Source organism: Oncorhynchus mykiss, chromosome 7 (genome assembly GCF_013265735.2).
Source record: "Oncorhynchus mykiss isolate Arlee chromosome 7, USDA_OmykA_1.1, whole genome shotgun sequence".
NCBI lineage: Eukaryota > Metazoa > Chordata > Actinopteri > Salmoniformes > Salmonidae > Oncorhynchus > Oncorhynchus mykiss.
In genome coordinates this window covers 90,442,024-90,462,446 of record NC_048571.1, presented here as the reverse complement: position 1 = coordinate 90,462,446, position 20,423 = coordinate 90,442,024, and the positions used below count along the sequence as shown (strand labels likewise).

The window sequence follows — 20,423 nt, the reverse complement described above, 5'->3', positions numbered from 1 at the left end:
GTTGACATCAGTAACTGCTCGCCCACATGAAGCCATACACTCCATCTGCCTGGTACAGTTGAAACTGGGATTTCAAGAACACACTACTCCAGCGTGCCAGTGGCAATCGAACATGAGCATTTACCTACTGTAGTCAGATCAAGACCCTGGTGAGGATGACGAGCACGCAGATACATAGTCCATCTGTACACAGCTCATCTGTAAATAGCCCATCCAACTACGAACTTCATCCCCATATTTGTTTTTTGTTTTTCTGCTCTTTTGCACACCAGTATCTCTACTTGCACATCCTCATCTGCACATTTATCACTCCAGTGTTAATTGCTAAATTGTAATTACTTCGCCACTATGGCCTATATACTGCCTTACCTCCTTACTTCATTTGCACACACTGTATACAGATTTTTCTTTTTTCTATTGTGTTATTGACTGTATGTTTGTTTATGTGTAACTCTGTGTTGTTGTTGTTTGTGTCACACTGCTCTGCTTTATCTTGGCCAGGTTGCAGTTGTAAATGAGACCTTGTTCTCAACTAGCCTACCTGGTTAAATAAAGATAACTAAAAATGAGCTTCCCTGAGACTGTTTCTGTTTCAGCATGACAATTGCACGCTTGAGACATCTGTGGCATTGTGTCATTTGACAAAACTGCAGAGCTTTTTGTGCTTATGGAACATTTTTGGGATCTTTTATATCAGCTCATGAAACATGGTACCAACACCTTACATTTATATTTTTGTTCAGTATAATACACTGCTCTAAAAAATAAAGGGAACACTAAAATAACACACCCTAGCTCTGAATGAATGAAATATTCTTATTAAATACTTTTTTCTTTACATAGTTGAATGTGCTGACAACAAAATCACACAAAAATTATCAATGGAAATCAAATTTATCAACACATGGAGGTCTGGATTTGGAGTCACACTCAAAATGAAAGTGGAAAACCGCACTACAGGCTGATCCAGGTGATCCAACTTTGATGTAATGTAATTAAAACAAGTCAAAATGAGGCTCAGTAGTGTGTGTGGCCTCCACGTGTCTGTAATGCCTCCCTACAACGCCTGGGCATGCTCCTGATGAGGTGGCGGATGGTCTCCTGAGGGATCTCTTCCCAGACCTGGACTAAAGCATCTGCCAATTCCTGGACAGTCTGTGGTGCAACGTGGCGTTGGTTTAAACTAATTTATGCATACTGGTTCCAGACAGGAAAGCCCCAGATCCATTTTGGAATGGACCCATGAAGGCCTCTACATTCAGGACTTCTATACCAGGTGGTGTCAAAGGAAAGTCCTAAAAATTGTTAAAGACTCCAGCCACCCAAGTCATAGACTGGTCTCTGCTACTGCACGGCAAGCAGTACAAACGCACCAAGTCTGGAACCAACAGGACCCTGAACAGCTTCTACCCCAAAGCCATAAGACTGCTAAATAGTTAGTTAAATAGTTAACCAATAGCTACCCAGACTATCTGCATTGATCCTTTTTGCACTAACGTTGACTAATTTTACATTTTTTTGTCACTCTTATCCAGAGCAATTAGGGTTAAGTACCTTGTTCAAGGGCACAGACAGGTTTTTCACCTAGTCGGCTCGGAGATTCAAAGAAGTGAGCTTTTGGTTATTGACTCAATGCTCTTAACCACTACGCTACCTGCCGCCCATAAGCTGCTGGTACGGTTTCCCATCTGTCACTTTATTCCTAGTTAGATGTACACATCTACCTCAATTACCTCATACCCCTGCACATCGATACTGGTACCCCATGTATATAGCCAGCATCCCAACACAGTTAAGCCAAAACCATGCCCCGTTATTCAGAGGGGCGTTCTACTACGCTCCCATTGGCTAGCTAGCGTTGTCTCACTCTCAGGCGATCAGCGCAGAGACAGTGACCTTCCAAGGTAAGGATGGAAAGTGTCATTTAAAAGCTGCCTACAGTAATGCAGGCCTATTATCATCATGTTTGGTAACATGAACTCTGCTGAATTCACTCAATTGAACGTCAGCTAAGTTAACTTAGGATACTTAACGTTACTAGATCGGTATTTGAAGTTATGTTATCAATTGTAGTCTATTATCAGGTTAATGCATATGCTTATTATTCATAATTTCTCAAATATGTATTAGCTAATCATTCAGTCGAATACGCTGTGCTACAGCCATTGAATCTGTCTTTGAGCGTTAAGGGATGGTAATGGCTAACTCGGTCCACGTCATTATGTTATTATATTTTTCAATCTTGACAAGGGCAAATGTTATTAATCAGTGACTGAAATTTCACGCTACGTGATATTCACTTCCGGACTTGGAGAGCGCTCAAAGCCTTGTAGAACGTCTCTGAATAACGGGGCGTGGTTTCGGCTAAACTGCATTGGGGAAAAGATTCATATAGCCAAGTTATTGTTTATTTATTCCTCATGTTATCTTTCTACAATGTTTCTCTCTGCATTGTTGGAAAGGGCCCATAAGTAAGCATTTCACTGTTAGTCTACACCTGTTGTTTACGAAGAATGTGACAAATAAAATTTGATTTAACTGCGAGGCCATGTTGTATTTCTTCACTGGAACACTGGGATACTGACACTGGGAATTACTCATGTCTCCTCTAGAAACCATCACTTTACACACGGAACAATTTTTTATTTGTATTTTATTACCTTTCAACTAGGCAAGTCAGTTAAGATCAAATGACGGCCTAGGAACAGTGGGTTAACTGCCTGTTCAGGGGCAGAACGACAGATTTGTACCTTGTCAGCTCGGGGGTTTGAACTTGCAACCTTCCGGTTACTAGTCCAACACTCTAACCACTAGGCTACCACTAGACAAATTATACCATATTCTTAATCATAATCTGGATTTTTACTTACACTTCAATCAAACAGAAAAAATTATGTTAAAAAGCATGTTCAAAAACAAATATTTATTGCTACTTTCACATGTTAAGTAACACTAAATTCCACTGAAAACCAATCATTGAAATGGATGGAATGCCTTCAGAAAGTATTCATACCCCTCAATTTATTCCATATTTTATTGTGTTCGCCAGAATTCAATAATTATTTTCTCACCCATCTACACACAATACCCCATAGTGACAAAGTGAAAACATGTTTAGACATTTTTGCCAATTTATTGGAAATTAAATTCTGAAATCTCATTTATATAAGTATTCAGCTCCCTGAGTGAATACGTTAGAATCACCATTGGCAGCAATTACAGCTGTGAGTCTTTCTGGGTAAGTCTAAGAGCTTTGCACACCTGGATAGTTACAATATTTGCACAATATTCTTCTTAGAATTCTTCAAGCTGTGTCAAGTTTGTTGTCGATCATTGCCATAGATTGTCAAGCCGTTTTAAGTCAAAACTTTAACTAGGCCACTCAAGAACATTCAATGTCGTCTTGGTAAGCAACTCCAGTGTATATTTGTCCTTTTTAGGTTATAAGGTGAATTTGTCTCTCAGTATCTGTTAGAAAGCAGACTGAACCAGGTTTTCCTCTAGGATGTTGCCTGTACTTAGCTCTACTGTTTATTTTTTCCTTAGAAAACTCCCTGGTCCTTGCCGATGGCAAGCATACTCATAACATGATGCAGCCATTACCATGCTTGAACATATGAAGAGTAGTACTCAGTGATGTGTTGTGTTGGACTTGCCCCAAACAGCCATTAAACTGTTTTAAAGTCCCCATTGGCCTCATGGTGAAATCCCTGAGCGGTTTCTTTCCTCTCCGGCAACTGAGTTAGGAAGGATGCCTGTATCTTTGTAGTGACTGGGTGTATTGATACACCATTCAAAGTGTAATTAATAACTTCACCATGCTCAAAGGGATATTCAGTGTCTGTTTTTTATTAATTTTTTTATTACACGTCTACCAATAAGCGCCCTTCTTTGCGAGGCATTGAAAAACCTCCCTGGTCTTTGTGGTTGAACCTGTGTTTGAAATTCACTGCTCGACTGAGGGACCTTACAGATAATTTTGTGTGTGGTACAGAGATGACGTAGTCATTCAAAAATCATGTTAAACACTATGATTGCACACAGAGTGAGTCCATGCAACTTATGTGACTTGTTAAGCAAAATGTGTACTTCTGAAACGATTTAGGATTGCCATAACAAAGGGGTTAAATACTTACTGATTCAAGACATTTCAGTTTACATTTTTATAAAAATATATATACACATTTCTAAATACATAATATAACTTTGACATTATGGGGCATTGTGTTAAGGCCAGGGACACAACATCGAAATGTTATCCATTTTAAGTTCAGGCTGTAACAACAAAATGTGGAAAAAGTCAAAGGGTGTGAATACTTCCTGGAGGAGCTGTATATTTACACAGCAGACAAAAAAAAAAAAGAAGTCATATGTCGTCCGTCTCTGTCCGCTCTCGTGATGATATCCATCTGCTTAAAATAATCTCCTAAAGAACAGATTAGAGAGAAAGAGGTTAGAGAAATGACAGGTAGAGGAGAAAGAACAGAGAAAGGGTTAACAGAGAAAAAGGGTTAACAGAGAAAAAGGGTTAACAGAGAAAAAGGGTTAACAGAGAAAAAGGGTTAGGCAGAAGTCATACCTGAACTGTGACCCTGCAGAGACAGTCTGGAGAGGAGAGATGTTCCTCTGTCAGGTGAGATGGGTAGATGACGTAGCACAGCATCAAGTCCTAGAATACAACACACAGACAGGAATCATCCACAATGTATTGATCACATATTTACTAATACTGCAGAAATCAGCACTAAAGCAGTCTCCAAATCCATTGGATGTAGTGCTCAATGTTCCTTCAAATTATTTTCTGGGACTGAGCAAATTTCAAAATCTGCTGAGCACAAACTTGAACGCTGTGAAAATTCTGTGCAACTTCCAGCGTGCGTTTACTGTAAACACTAAAGGCTGTACCCACTTTAAGTTACAGTTTTAACAGAGGCCAAATAGGCTACTGTGGCTACAGTGCCTTGCGAAAGTATTCGGCCCCCTTGAACTTTGCGACCTTTTGCCACATTTCAGGCTTCAAACATAAAGATATACAACTGTATTTTTTTGTGAAGAATCAACAACAAGTGGGACACAATCATGAAGTGGAACGACATTTATTGGATATTTCAAACTTTTTTAACAAATCAAAAACTGAAAAATTGGGCGTGCAAAATTATTCAGCCCCCTTAAGTTAATACTTTGTAGCGCCACCTTTTGCTGCGATTACAGCTGTAAGTCGCTTGGGGTATGTCTCTATCAGTTTTGGACATCGAGAGACTGACATTTTTTCCCATTCCTCCTTGCAAAACAGCTCGAGCTCAGTGAGGTTGGATGGAGAGCATTTGTGAACAGCAGTTTTCAGTTCTTTCCACAGATTCTCGATTGGATTCAGGTCTGGACTTTGACTTGGCCATTCTAACACCTGGATATGTTTATTTTTGAACCATTCCATTGTAGATTTTGTTTTATGTTTTGGATCATTGTCTTGTTGGAAGACAAATCTCCGTCCCAGTCTCAGGTCTTTTGCAGACTCCATCAGGTTTTCTTCCAGAATGGTCCTGTATTTGGCTCCATCCATCATCCCATCAATTTTAACCATCTTCCCTGTCCCTGCTGAAGAAAAGCAGGCCCAAACCATGATGCTGCCACCACCATGTTTGACAGTGGGGATGGTGTGTACAGCTGTGTTGCTTTTACGCCAAACATAACGTTTTGCATTGTTGCCAAAAAGTTCAATTTTGGTTTCATCTGACCAGAGCACATTCTTCCACATGTTTGGTGTGTCTCCCAGATGGCTTGTGGTAAACTTTAAACAACACTTTTTATGGATATCTTTAAGAAATGGCTTTCTTCTTGCCACTCTTCCATAAAGGCCAGATTTGTGCAATATTCGACGATTGTTGTCCTATGGACAGAGTCTCCCACCTCAGCTGTAGATCTCTGCAGTTCATCCAGAGTGATCATGGGCCTCTTGGCTGCATCTCTGATCAGTCTTCTCCTTATATGAGCTGAAAGTTTAGAGGGACGGCCAGGTGGTAGATTTGCAGTGGTCTGATACTCCTTCCATTTCAATATTATTGCTTGCACAGTGCTCCTTGGGATGTTTAAAGCCTGGGAAATCTTTTTGTATCCAAATCCGGCTTTAAACTTCTTCACAACAGTATCTCGGACCTGCCTGGTGTGTTCCTTGTTCTTCATGATGCTCTCTGCGCTTTTAACAGACCTCTGAGACTATCACAGTGCAGGTGCATTTATACGGATACTTGATTACACACAGGTGGATTGTATTTATCATCATTAGTCATTTAGGTCAACATTGGATCATTCAGAGATCCTCACTGAACTTCTGGAGAGAGTTTGCTGCACTGAAAGTAAAGGGGCTGAATAATTTTGCACGCCCAATTTTTCAGTTTTTGATTTGTTAAAAAAGTTTGAAATATCCAATAAATGTCGTTCCACTTCATGATTGTGTCCCACTTGTTGTTGATTCTTCACAAAAAAATACAGTTTTATATCTTTATGTTTGAAGCCTGAAATGTGGCAAAAGGTCGCAAAGTTCAAGGGGGCCGAATACTTTCGCAAGGCACTGTATTGATCATAATGTAGGCCAACCAGAGTGGTCTACCATAAAAAACAATGGAGAAAATGCATCCCATAACATCTCCCTTTGATCTTAAACAAGGGCATTATCTCATGACCGCCTATGCTGTAAACACAGTCCAGTTCAAAGTAAATGGCACAGATCCATATATGGCAATGGTTTATTTGCATATAGGCCTACTGCAACTCTGATTGGTTATGCCGCACTGGTCTGTGTAGGGGCTGAGTAGTGCATGTCAATGCAATAGAATCCTACACCTATACGTTCTGCCTACAACAAGATCTCTTGCATAGTTTGTTTTGTTTCGGGGGTTAATATTGTGTTGATTCTATTACAATTGACAAAGTAAAAGAAAACATTGATAGTGTTAACATGGAAAGCTCACGAAAAGTGGTCACCAACCTTTTCTGAGTCAAGATCATGACTTAAATAACGTAAGCCTATGCAACATTAACCTATCAATGAGGTTTGTGCAGTAGGCCCAATATATTAGCATTGCTTGAATTGCCCTGCCAATGCATGGTTGTTCGGGCCATTTAAAAAATATATACACTGCTCAAAAAAATAAAGGGAACACTAAAATAACACATCCTAGATCTGAATGAATGAAATATTCTTATTAAATATTTTTTTCTTTACATAGTTGAATGTGCTGACAACAAAATCACACAAAAATTATCAATGGAAATCAAATTTATCAAACCATCGAGGTCTGGATTTGGAGTCACACTCAAAATTAAAGTGGAAAACCACACTACAGGCTGATCCAACTTTGATGTAAGGGAATACCCCCCTGATTTGGACAAAAACAAATGGCGGGATATTGGCATTGGACAAACCATATACACGATGGCCAATACCACCCAATTTGGCGTTGATTCATGCAAAGTATATTGCAAATGCCATATGGCAATTGCCAATTGTAACACTTCAAAATTCCAATAGGGGGCGTGTGCGTTCCACCGGGGCATTTCATATTGCAAATGGCACCCAAGTCAACATCCAAAAGCCAAATTTTGAAAAATTAAATTTAAAAAAAAAAACTTAAAACCCCTTAAAAAAGTGCTTTCTGGACCTTTTTTCGAAATTCTTTCGAGTTTTTTGTCAATTACACATGTGTAAGAACTGTATGAGTATACTTTTGTCATCATATATATATATTTTTTAAGTACATGCGCATAAGGCATATGTTTTGTCCATTTGCAATATGATTTCATAGGAAGTCAAAAGTCAAAAGTCAAAAATGTCAAAATTTGGTAAAAAACTTCATACATCCTTAAAAAAGTGCTTTCTTGACCTTTTTTCAAAATTCTTTCGATTTTTGTGTCAATAACACATGTACAAGAACTTTATCAACATACTTTAGTCATGCTTTATTATCATATTTTTTTTACTTGTGCATAAGGCATATGTTTTCTCCATTTGCAATATGATGTCATAGGAAGTCAAAAGTCAAAAATGTCAAAATTTGGTAAAAAACTTCACACATCCTTAAAAAAGTGCTTTCTGGACCTTTTTTCAAAATTCTTTCGATTTTTGTGTCAATTACACATGTATAAGAACTTGATCAACATACTTTAGTCATACTTTATTATCATATATATATATTTTTTTTTACTTGTGCATAAGGCATATGTTTTCTCCATTTGGAATATGATTTCATAGGAAGTCAAAAGTCAAAAGTCAAAAATGTCAAAATTTGGTAAAAAACTTCATACATCCTTAAAAAAGTGCTTTCTTGACCTTTTTTCAAAATTCTTTCGATTTTTGTGTCAATTACACATGTATAAGAACTTGATAAACATACTTTAGTCATACTTTATTATCATATATATATATATATTTTTTTACTTGTGCATAAGGCATATGTTTTCTCCATTTGCAATATGATGTCATAGGGAGTCAAAAGTCAAAGTCAAAAGTAACGATTTTCCTCCGTGCAACTGATGATCTAAAATGTGCAACAAAATTTTTTTGATTTTTTTTGTTTATGTTTCCTTACTTTTTCAAAGTCACTGTGCATTTGCAATATGTTTTAATGGGCAGATACCATCACGAATTTGTCATGCTCAAAATTCAAACTTTACTTTGCTCAAACTATACCTTGGTCAACTTGTATTACATATTTCTTTTTGTTTTACTTGTGCATAAGGCATATGTTTTCTCCATTTGCAATATGATGTCATAGGAAGTCAAAAGTAAATATTTTCCTCCGTGCACCTGGTGATCTGAAATGTGCACCTGGTGACCTGAAATGTGCACCTGGTGATCTAAAATATGCAACTGGTAACCCCCCCAAAAAAATTTTGGGATGTTTTTTTGTTTATGTTTCCTTACTTTTTCAAAGTCACTGTGCATTTGCAAGATGTTTTAATGGGCAGGTACCATCACGAATTTGTCATGCTCAAAATTCAAACTTTACTTTGCTCAAACTATACCTTGGTCAACTTGTATTACATATTTCTTTTTGTTTTACTTGTGCATAAGGCATATGTTTTCTCCATTTGCAATATGATGTCATAGGAAGTCAAAAGTCAAAGTCAAATATTTTCCTCCGTGCACCTGGTGATCTGAAATGTGCACCTGGTGACCTGAAATGTGCACCTGGTGATCTAAAATATGCAACTGGTAACCCCCCAAAAAAATTTTGGGATGTTTTTTTGTTTATGTTTCCTTACTTTTTCAAAGTCACTGTGCATTTGCAATATGTTTTAATGGGCAGGTACCATCACGAATTTGTCATGCTCAAAATTCAAACTTTACTTTGCTCAAACTATACCTTTGTCAACTTGTATTACATATTTCTTTTTGTTTTACTTGTGCATAAGGCATATGTTTTCTCCATTTGCAATATGATGTCATAGGAAGTCAAAAGTCAAAGTCAAAAGTAAATATTTTCCTCCGTGCACCTGGTGATCTGAAATGTGCACCTGGTGACCTGAAATGTGCACCTGGTGATCTAAAATATGCAACTGGTAACCCCCCAAAAAAATTTTGGGATGTTTTTTTGTTTATGTTTCCTTACTTTTTCAAAGTCACTGTGCATTTGCAATATGTTTTAATGGGCAGGTACCATCACGAATTTGTCATGCTCAAAATTCAAGCTTGTGATCTAAAATATGCAGCTGGTTACCAACATTTTTTGGGATGTTTTTTTGTTTATGTTTCCTTACTTTTTCAAAGTCACTGTGCATTTGCAATATGTTTCAATGGGCAGGTACCATCACGAATTTGTCATGCTCAAAATTTTTTTGATGTATTTTTTTTTGTTTCCTTACTTTTTCAAAGTCACTGTGCATTTGGAATATGTTTTAATGGGCAGGTACCATCACGAATTTGTTTATCGAATTTGTTTATGTTTCCTTACTTTTTCAAAGTCACTGTGCATTTGCAATATGTTTCAATGGGCAGGTACCATCACGAATTTGTCATGCTCAAAATTTTTTAGATGTATTTTTTTTTGTTTCTTACTTTTTCAAAGTCACTGTGCATTTGCAATATGTTTTAAAGGGCAGGTACCATCACGAATTTGTCATGCTATAAATTCAAGCTTTACTTTTCTCAAACTATACCTTTGTCATCTTGTGATCTAAAATATGCAACTGGTTACCTAAAACATTTGTTGATGTTTTTTTGTTTATGTTTCCTTACTTTTTCAAAGTCACTGTGCATTTGCAATATGTTTCAATGGGCAGGTACCATCACGAATTTGTCATGCTCAAAATTTTTTACATGTATTTTTTTTTGTTTCCTTACTTTTTCAAAGTCACTGTGCATTTGGAATATGTTTTAATGGGCAACCGGAGGTCTAGAACAGGTTTCTAAAGTTTCAGAACTCTGGGTCCGACCGTTCTTTTTTAGCTCGAACAAAGCTAACTATTGCAGCCACTGTCTGTCTCTACGCACCCCAATACGTCCCTCCATCCAAGTTGTGTTTTAGTGCGATTTTTTTTTCCTTTGATTTTTTTTGGGAAAAATGACTGATTTACAGTTCATGGGGGTTGCCTAATCACACATATGAAGTTTTGGACAGATCTGAATTTTTTAACCCTTCGAAACAGCCCCTGAGACACCAATTATGGCACTTCCGGTTGGCACAGGAAGTTATAAATCAACACATATCCTCATTGGGGTATGCTGTTACAGAATCCTGAGTTTTAAGTCCTTACGTTAAGAATTGACTGATCTACACAGGGTTGAATGCACTATGTCTATCAAACTGCATGCAGTGTATGGGTAAACACTTTTAGGGGCATTTTAACCACTTCCGGTTGGTCCAGGAAGCTTAGAATCGACACAGGTAGACCTCATAGTGGCCTGATGGACTGGTACCGAAGACAGGTTCATACGGCATTCATAACCCACATAGGCCTCAGGTTGAAATTAGGGGTGCAGGCAATGTATTCCTATGGGGAGAGATGACACTGTAATCTGTGAGATCAAAAAACACTGTTTTACTGTTAAGGGTTAATGCCACACGGGCAAGGTTAGGTTAGGCTTGTTGAGATCGGGAGGACCTTAGGAACATTCATGTGGTGGAATTTTTCTTCTCACCCTAACGGTTCTCTCACTGTCACTCAAAAGCAAATGACATTGTGGGGCAGGCTTCATTTTGGGCCTACTATTCTAATGGTCGGTTATTGTGTTATTTCAGAAAATCATAGAAAATCACAGAAATGTCGCAGAGCTCCGCAGCACACTTTAAAAAGATTCGTATGAACACCCTGCAACTGGATCTGTAACCGTTGAAAAAAAACCCCGCCTATTTGTGACCATCACCAATTTGTCATTGTTCCGTTTCTCTTAAATGACGATAGATAAATGGCTGGTTCTTTTTTTATTGACACCGGAGGCTCCTTGGCTTTGACCTGAAGTGGAAAAATAATTTCTCTACTTCCATTTTAAGCCTTTAATCCCAGACAAATGGCCGTAGCTCAAAAACCGTCGAGGCCTAGACGCCATCCCGTTCGGGGCCAACTGCCCGTTACGCCAACCCTACGCTCGCCAAGTTTCGGCTTCGAAATATTTTCAGTTTTTGAGATAAGGCCCCGTCGCGATTCGTGATGTTTTGCCAAATTGCCATATGATTCCGTATGCCATCTGGTGGGAGTGTCCGGGACGGCGGAAAAACGGTCCGAAACTTGTTTTTTTTTTTAAACGGAAACCGAACGTCCGACAAAGTTCATTCGACGACTTCCCGGTAGGTCCGGCCCTACCGCACGGCCCGACGCCGACCGCAAATTTTACAAACGATTTCGGACGTCAGGTAAGGGACCGTACATTTGCAATATGGACTTTCTCACTGATCATACACGAAATGCCGAAATGTTCCCTTAAGGTAGATGTAATGTCCTTAAAACAAGTCTAAATGAGGCTCAGTAGGGTGTGTGGCCTCCACCTGCCTGTATGACCTCCCTACAGCGCCTGGGCATGCTCCTGATGAGGTGGCGGATGGTCTCCTAATTGATCTCCTCCCAGACCTGGACTAAAGCATCCGCCAACTCCTGGACAGTCCGTGGTGGATGGAGCGAGACATGATGTCCCAGATGTGCTCAATTGGATTCAGGTCTGGGGAACGGGCGGGCCAGTCCATAGCATCAATGCCTTCCTCTTGCAGGAACTGCTGACACACTCCAGCCACATGAGGTCTAGCATTGTCTTGCATTAGGAGGAACCCAGGGCCAACTGCACCAGCATATGGTCTCACAAGGGGTCTGAGGATCTCATCTCGATACCTAATGGCAGTCAGGCTACCTCTGGCGAGCACATGGAGGGCTGTGCGACCCCCCAAAGAAATGCCACCCCACACCATGACTGACCCACCGCCAAACCGGTCATGCTGGAGGATGTTGCAGGCAGCCGAACGTTCTCCACGGCGTCTCCAGACTGTCACGTCTGTCACATGTGCTCAGTGTGAACCTGCTTTCATCTGTGAAGAGCACAGGGCGCCAGTGGCGAATTTGCCAATCTTGGTGTTCTCTGGCAAATGCCAAACGTCCTGCACGGTGTTGGGCTGTAAGCCCAACCCCCACCTGTGGAAGTCGGGCCCTCATACCACCCTCATGGAGTCTGACCGTTTCTGACCGTTTGAGCAGACACATGCACATTTGTGGCCTGCTGGAGGTCATTTTGCAGGGCTCTGGCAGTGCTCCTCCTGCTCCCCCTTGCACAAAGGTCCTGCTGCTGGGTTGTTGCCCTCCTTCGGCCTCCTCCACGTCTCCTGATGTACTGGCCTGTCTCCTGGTAGCGCCTCCATGCTCTGGACACTATGCTGACAGACACAGCAAACCTTCTTGCCACAGCTCGCATTGATGTTCCATCCTGGATGAGCTGCACTACCTGAGCCACTTGTGTGGGTTGTAGACTCCGTCTCATGCTACTACTAGAGTGAAAGCACCGCCAGCATTCAAAAGTGACCAAAACATCAGCCAGGAAGCATAGGAACTGAGAAGTGGTCTGTGGTCCCCAACTGCCGAATCACTCCTTTATTGGGGGTGTCTTGCTAAATGCCTATTATTTCCACCTGTTGTCTATTCCATTTGCACAACAGCATGTGAAATGTATTGTCAATCAGTGTTGCTTCCTAAGTGGACAGTTTGATTTCACAGAAGTGTGATTGACTTGGAGTTACATTGTGTTGTTTAAGTGTTCCCTTTATTTTTTTGAGTAGTGTATATTTAAAAATTGGAGGTGAACATACCAGTAATAGATCAGTTGTTGTATTAATTGTGAGGCACAGCTGAGTGAGCATACATGTAAATAATTTGCTTTATATTTTACTGGGCTGATGGTGCCTGCATCTCCCTCAGCAGAGGGAGAGAGCAGCAGATGAGGGTCCGCCTCTCAACATTTCCTCCACAGACAAAAAAGGAATGGCGAAACAAGTAGCACCGCATTACTTCTGCCACATGCACAAATTCAAAAACAAATGTTGTTACTCCTATGAACAGAGAAAGTCTAGGAACCAGTTGCAGAGGGAGGTGTTTAGTCCCAGGAGCCTTAGCTTAGTGATGAGTATTGAGGGTACTATGGTGTTGAACGCTGAGCTGTAGTCAATGAATAGCATTCTCACATAAGTGTTCCTTTTGTCCAGGTGGGAAAGGGCAGTGTGGAGTGCAATAGAGATTGCATCATCTGTGGATCTGTTTGGGCGGTAGTGGGGTGGGTCTAGGGTTTCTGGGATAATGGTGATGTGAGCCATTACCAACGTTTCAAAGCCTTTCATGGCTACGGACGTGAGTGCCACTGACACGGCCTGCAACGAAAACATGCAGTCTTTCCTTCACTGCAGCCGAGGTGAGTAAGACATTTAAACGTGTTAACCCTCGCAAGGCTGCAGGCCCAGACGGCATCCCCAGCCGCGCCCTCAGAGCATGCGCAGACCAGCTGGCCGGTGTGTTTACGGACATATTCAATCAATCCCTATACCAGTCTGCTGTTCCCACATGCTTCAAGAGGGCCACCATTGTTCCTGTTCCCAAGAAAGCTAAGGTAACTGAGCTAAACGACTACCGCCCCGTAGCACTCACATCCGTCATCATGAAGTGCTTTGAGAGACTAGTCAAGGACCATATCACCTCCACCCTACCTGACACCCTAGACCCACTCCAATTTGCTTACCGCCCAAATAGGTCCACAGACGATGCAATCTCAACCACACTGCACACTGCCCTAACCCATCTGGACAAGAGGAATACCTATGTGAGAATGCTGTTCATCGACTACAGCTCGACATTCAACACCATAGTACCCTCCAAGCTCGTCATCAAGCTCGAGACCCTGGGTCTCGACCCCGCCCTGTGCAACTGGGTACCGCCCCCAGGTGGTGAGGGTAGGCAACAACATCTCCTCCCCGCTGATCCTCAACACTGGGGCCCCACAAGGGTGCATTCTGAGCCCTCTCCTGTACTCCCTGTTCACCCACGACTGTGTGGCCACGCACGCCTCCAACTCAATCATCAAGTTTGCGGACGACACAACAGTGGTAGGCTTGATTACCAACAACGACGAGACGGCCTACAGGGAGGAGGTGAGGGCCCTCGGAGTGTGGTGTCAGGAAAATAACCTCACACTCAACGTCAACAAAACTAAGGAGATGATTGTGGACTTCAGGAAACAGCAGAGGGAACACCCCCCTATCCACATCGATGGCAACTGCACCGCCCTCAACCGTAAGGCTCTCCAGAGGGTAGTGAGGTCCGCACAACGCATCACCGGGGGCAAACTACCTGCCCTCCAGGACACCTACACCACCCGATGTCACAGGAAGGCCATAAAGATCATCAAGGACATCAACCACCCGAGCCACTGCCTGTTCACCCCGCTATCATCCAGAAGGCGAGGTCAGTACAGGTGCATCAAAGCTGGGACCAAGAGACTGAAAAACAGCTTCTATCTCAAGGCCATCAGACTGTTAAACAGCCACCACTAACACTGAGTGGCTGCTGCCAACACACTGACACTGACTCAACTCCAGCCACTTTAATAATGGGAATTGATGGGAAATGATGTAAATATATCACTAGCCACTTTAAACAATGCTACCTTATATAAATGTTACTTACCCTACATTATTCATCTCATATGCATACGTATATACTGTACTCTATATCATCGACGGTATCCTTATGTAATACATGTACCACTAGCCACTTTATACTATGCCACTTTGTTTACATACTCATCTCATTTGTACATACTGTACTCGATACCATCTACTGTATCTTGCCTATGCTGCTCTGTACCATCACTCATTCATATATCCTTATGTACATATTCTTTATCCCCTTACACTGTGTACAAGACAGTAGTTTTGGAATTGTTAGTTAGATGACTTGTTATTACTGCATTGTTGGAACTAGAAGCACAAGCATTTCGCTACACTCGCATTAACATCTGCTAACCATGTGTATGTGACAAATAAAATTTGATTTGATTTGAGTGCTACGGGTCTGTAGTCATTTAGGCAGGTTTCCTTTGTGTTCTTGGGCACAGGGACTATGGTGGTCTGCATGAAACATGTGGGTATTACAGACTCATTCAGGGATGTTGAAAATGTCAGTGAAGACACCTGTTTGACCACGTAATTTCCGGTCACAACTTGGACTTGTTTACGTGTTGCTGTGCATTTTGTTGCCAACCTATTTTGCTACCTGACAACTTTTCGGTTTTTACTTTTTAATTACCGTTTATATTTTAGTTTTTTTCCCCTCAACTTTTTCACTCCGGACGCTTTATCTGGACACGATTCGTCAGGACCTCCAACAGCCGAAGCTAAGTAGTAACATTAACATGATGCCTTCTAATTGCAGTCGCTGTACTCATAATATACAGGAGAACGATCGCCTTACGGCGAGGATAGCTGTGCTACAAGCACAGCTTCAGACGCAATCGTTAGGCAAGGGTAATTTTAGGTCTGAGACGCCGAAGCTTCCCACCATTAGCTCTGACATATTGAAAACTCTAGTCATTGGCGACTCCATTACCCGCAGTTTTAGACTTAAAACGAATCATCCAGCGATCATACACTGTTTACCAGGGGGCAGGGCTACCGACGTTAAGGCTAATCTGAAGATGGTGCTGGCTAAAGCTAAAACTGGCGAGTGTAGAGAGTATAGAGATATTGTTATCCACGTCGGCACCAACAATGTTAGGATGAAACAGTCAGAGATCACCAAGCGCAACATAGCTTCAGCGTGTAAATCAGCTAGAAAGATGTGTCGGCATCGAGTAATTGTCTCTGGCCCCCTCCCAGTTAGGGGGAGTGATGAGCTCTACAGCAGTCTCACAACTCAATCGCTGGTTGAAAACTATTTTCTGCCCCTCCCAAAAGATAGAATTTGTAGATAATTGGCCCTCTTTCTGGGACTCGCCCACAAACAGGACCAGGCCTGACCTGCTGAGGAGTGACGGACTCCATCCTAGCTGGAGGGGTGCTCTCATCTTATCTACCAACATAGACAGGGCTCTAACTCCTCTAGCTCCACAATGAAATAGGGTGCAGGCCAGGAAGCAGGCTGTTAGCCAGCCTGCCAGCATAGTGGAGTCTGCCACTAGCACAGTCAGTGTAGTCAGCTCAGCTATCACCATTGAGACCGTGTCTGTGCCTCGACCTAGGTTGGGCAAAACTAAACATGGCGGTGTTCGCCTTAGCAATCTCACTGGAATAAAGACCTCTATTCCTGTCATTATTGAAAGAGATTGTGATATCTCACATATCAAAATAGGGCTACTTAATGTTAGATCCCTTACTTCAAAGGCAAATATAGTCAATGAACTAATCACTGATCATAATCTTGATGTGATTGGCCTGACTGAAACATAGCTTAAGCCTGATGAATTTACTGTGTTAAATGAGGCCTCACCTCCTGGCTACACTAGTGACCATATCCCCCGTGCATCCTGCAAAGGCGGAGGTGTTGCTAACATTTACGATAGCAAATGTAAATTTACCGCCCCCAAAAAATACGTTTTCGTCTTTTGAGCTTCTAGTCATGAAATCTATGCAGCCTACTCAATCACTTTTTATAGCTACTGTTAACAGGCCACCTGGGCCAAATACAGCGTTCCTCATTGAGTTCCCTGAATTCCTTTCGGACCTTGCAGTCATAGCAGATAATATTCTAATCTTTGGTGACTTTAATATTCACATGGAAAAGTCCACAGACCCACTCCAAAAGGCTTTCGGAGCCATCATCGACTCAGTGGGTTTTGTCCAACATGTCTCTGGACCCACTCACTGTCACAGTCATACTCTGGACCTAGTTTTGTTGTGTTGTTGTGTTGTTGTGTTGTTTTGTTTGTTGTTGTGTCTAATGTTGTGGATCTTAATATTTTTCCTCATAATCCTGGACTATCGGACCACCAGTTTATTACGTTTGCAATTGCAACAAATAATCTGCTCAGACCCCAACCAAGGAACATCAAAAGTCATGCTATAAATTCACAGACAACACAAAGATTCCTTGAAGTCCTTCCAGATTACATCTGTCTACCCAAGGACGACAGAGGACAAAAATCAGTTGCTTCAGTCTGGTTTTAGACCCCATCATAGCACTGAGACTGCACTTGTGAAGGTGGTAAATGACCTTTTAATGGCATCAGACCGAGGCTCTGCATCTGTCCTCGTGCTCCTAGACCTTAGTGCTGCTTTTGATACCATCGATCACCACATTCTTTTGGAGAGATTGGAAACCCAAATTGGTCTACACGGACAAGTTCTGGCCTGGTTTAGATCTTATCTGTCGGAAAGATATCAGTTTGTCTAGGGGGAACACCCCCCTATCCACATCGATGGAACAGTAGTGGAGGGTAGCAAGTTTTAAGTTCCTCGGCATACACATCACAGACAAACTGAATTGGTCCACTCACACAGACAGCATCGTGAAGAAGGCGCAGCAGCGCCTCTTCAACCTCAGGAGGCTGAAGAAATTTGGCTTGTCACCAAAAGCACTCACAAACTTCTACAGATGCACAATCGAGAGCATCCTGGCGGGCTGTATCACCACCTGGTATGGCAACTGCACCGCCCTCAACCGTAAGGCTCTCCAGAGGGTAGTGAGGTCTGCACAACGCATCACCGGGGGCAAACTACCTGCCCTCCAGGACACCTACACCACCCGATGTCACAGGAAGGCCATAAAGATCATCAAGGACATCAACCACCCGAGCCACTGCCTGTTCACCCCGCTATCATCCAGAAGGCGAGGTCAGTACAGGTACATCAAAGCTGGGACCGAGAGACTGAAAAACAGCTTCTATCTCAAGGCCATCAGACTGTTAAACAACCACCACTAACACTGAGTGGCTGCTGCCAACACACTGACACTGACTCAACTCCAGCCACTTTAATAATGGGAATTGATGGGAAATGTAAATATATCACTAGCCACTTTAAACAATGCTACCTTATATAATGTTACTTACCCTACATTATTCATCTCATATGCATACGTATATACTGTACTCTATATCATCGACTGTATCCTTATGTAATACATGTATCACTAGCCACTTTAAACTATGCCACTTTGTTTACATACTCATCTCATTTGTACATACTGTACTCGATACCATCTACTGTATCTTGCCTATGCTGCTCTGTACCATCACTCATTCATATATCCTTATGTACATGTTATTTATACCCTTACACTGTGTACAAGACAGTAGTTTTGGAATTGTTAGTTAGATTACTTGTTATTACTGCATTGTCGGAACTAGAAGCACAAGCATTTCACTACACTCGCATTAACATCTGCTAACCATGTGTATGTGACAAATAAAATTTGATTTGAATGGTTTGTCCTCTGACAAATCAACTGTAAATTTCGGTGTTCCTCAAGGTTCTGTTTTAGGACCACTATTGTTTTCACTATATATTTTACCTCTTGGGGATGTCATTCGAAAACATAATGTTAACTTTCACTGCTATGCGGATGACACACAGCTGTACATTTCAATGAAACATGGTGAAGCCCCAAAATTGCCCTCGCTAGAAGCATGTGTTTCAGACATAAGGAAGTGGATGGCTGCAAACTTTCTACTTTTAAACTCGGACAAAACAGAGATGCTTGTTCTAGGTCCCAAGAAACAAAGTGATCTTCTGTTGAATCTGACAATTAATCTTAATGGTTGTACAGTCGTCTCAAATAAAACTGTGAAGGACCTCGGCGTTACTCTGGACCCTGATCTCTCTTTTGAAGAACATATCAAGACCATTTCAAGGACAGCTTTTTTCCATCTATGTAACATTGCAAAAATCAGAAACTTTCTGTCCAAAAATGATGCAGAAAAATGTATCCATGCTTTTGTCACTTCTAGGTTAGACTACTGCAATGCTCTACTTTCCGGCTACCCGGATAAAGCACTAAATAAACTTCAGTTAGTGCTAAATACGGCTGCTAGAATCCTGACTAGAACCAAAAAATGTGATCATATTACTCCAGTTCTAGCCTCCCTACACTGGCTTCCTGTCAAAGCAAGGGCTGATTTCAAGGTTTTACTGCTAACCTACAAAGCATTACATGGGCTTGCTCCTACCTATCTCTCTCATTTGGTCCTGCCGTACATACCTACACGTACGCTACGGTCACAAGACGCAGGCCTCCTAATTGTCCCTAGAATTTCTAAGCAAACAGCTGGAGACAGGGCTTTCTCCTATAGAGCTCCATTTTTATGGAACGGTCTGCCTACCCATGTCAGAGACGCAAACTCGGTCTCAACCTTTAAGTCTTTACTGACGACTCATCTCTTCAGTGAGTGTAGTCTGGTCCAGGAGTGGGAAGGTGAACGGAAAGGCTCTGGAGCAACGAACCGCCCTTGCTGTCTCTGCCTGGCCGGTTCCCCTCTTTCCACTGGGATTCTCTGCCTCTAACCCTATTACAGGGGCTGAGTCACTGGCTTACTGGGGCTCTCTCATACCTGGCCGTGCTGCTGCTCCAGTTTAAACTGTTCTGCCTTATTATTATTGGACCATGCTGGTCATTTATGAACATTTGAACATCTTGGCCATGTTCTGTTATAATCTCCACCCGGCACAGCCAGAAAAGGACTGGCCACCCCACATAGCCTGGTTCCTCTCTAGGTTTCTTCCTAGGTTTTGGCCTTTCTAGGGAGTTCCACCGTGCTTCTACACCTGCATTGCTTGCTGTTTGGGGTTTTAGGCTGGGTTTCTGTACAGCACTTTGAGATATCAGCTGATGTACGAAGGGCTATATAAATACATTTGATTTGATTTTGACCTGTCAGTTGGTCAGCACATGCCCGGAGCACACATCCTGGTAATCCGTCTGGCCCCGCAGGCTTGTGTATGTTGATCTGTTTAAAGGTTTTACTCATG

General features: G+C 41.8%; 1 protein-coding gene across 4 annotated transcripts in view; it reads right to left on the bottom strand.

Annotated features, from left to right (window-relative positions):
- Positions 1-3,840: 3,840 nt before the first annotated feature.
- The window catches only part of tsen2 (TSEN2 tRNA splicing endonuclease subunit), a 44,888-nt gene continuing 28,305 nt past the window's right edge, over positions 3,841-20,423 (bottom strand). For all 4 annotated transcript variants that reach the window (XM_036984369.1, XM_036984370.1, XM_036984371.1 and 1 more), the window contains exons 10-11: positions 4,580-4,669; positions 3,841-4,426 (exon numbers count right to left, since the gene is read on the bottom strand). In XM_036984369.1, the coding sequence (XP_036840264.1) occupies positions 4,367-4,426; positions 4,580-4,669 (150 nt within the window). In that variant the 3' untranslated portion in view covers positions 3,841-4,366. The remainder of the gene's footprint in view (positions 4,427-4,579; positions 4,670-20,423) is intronic.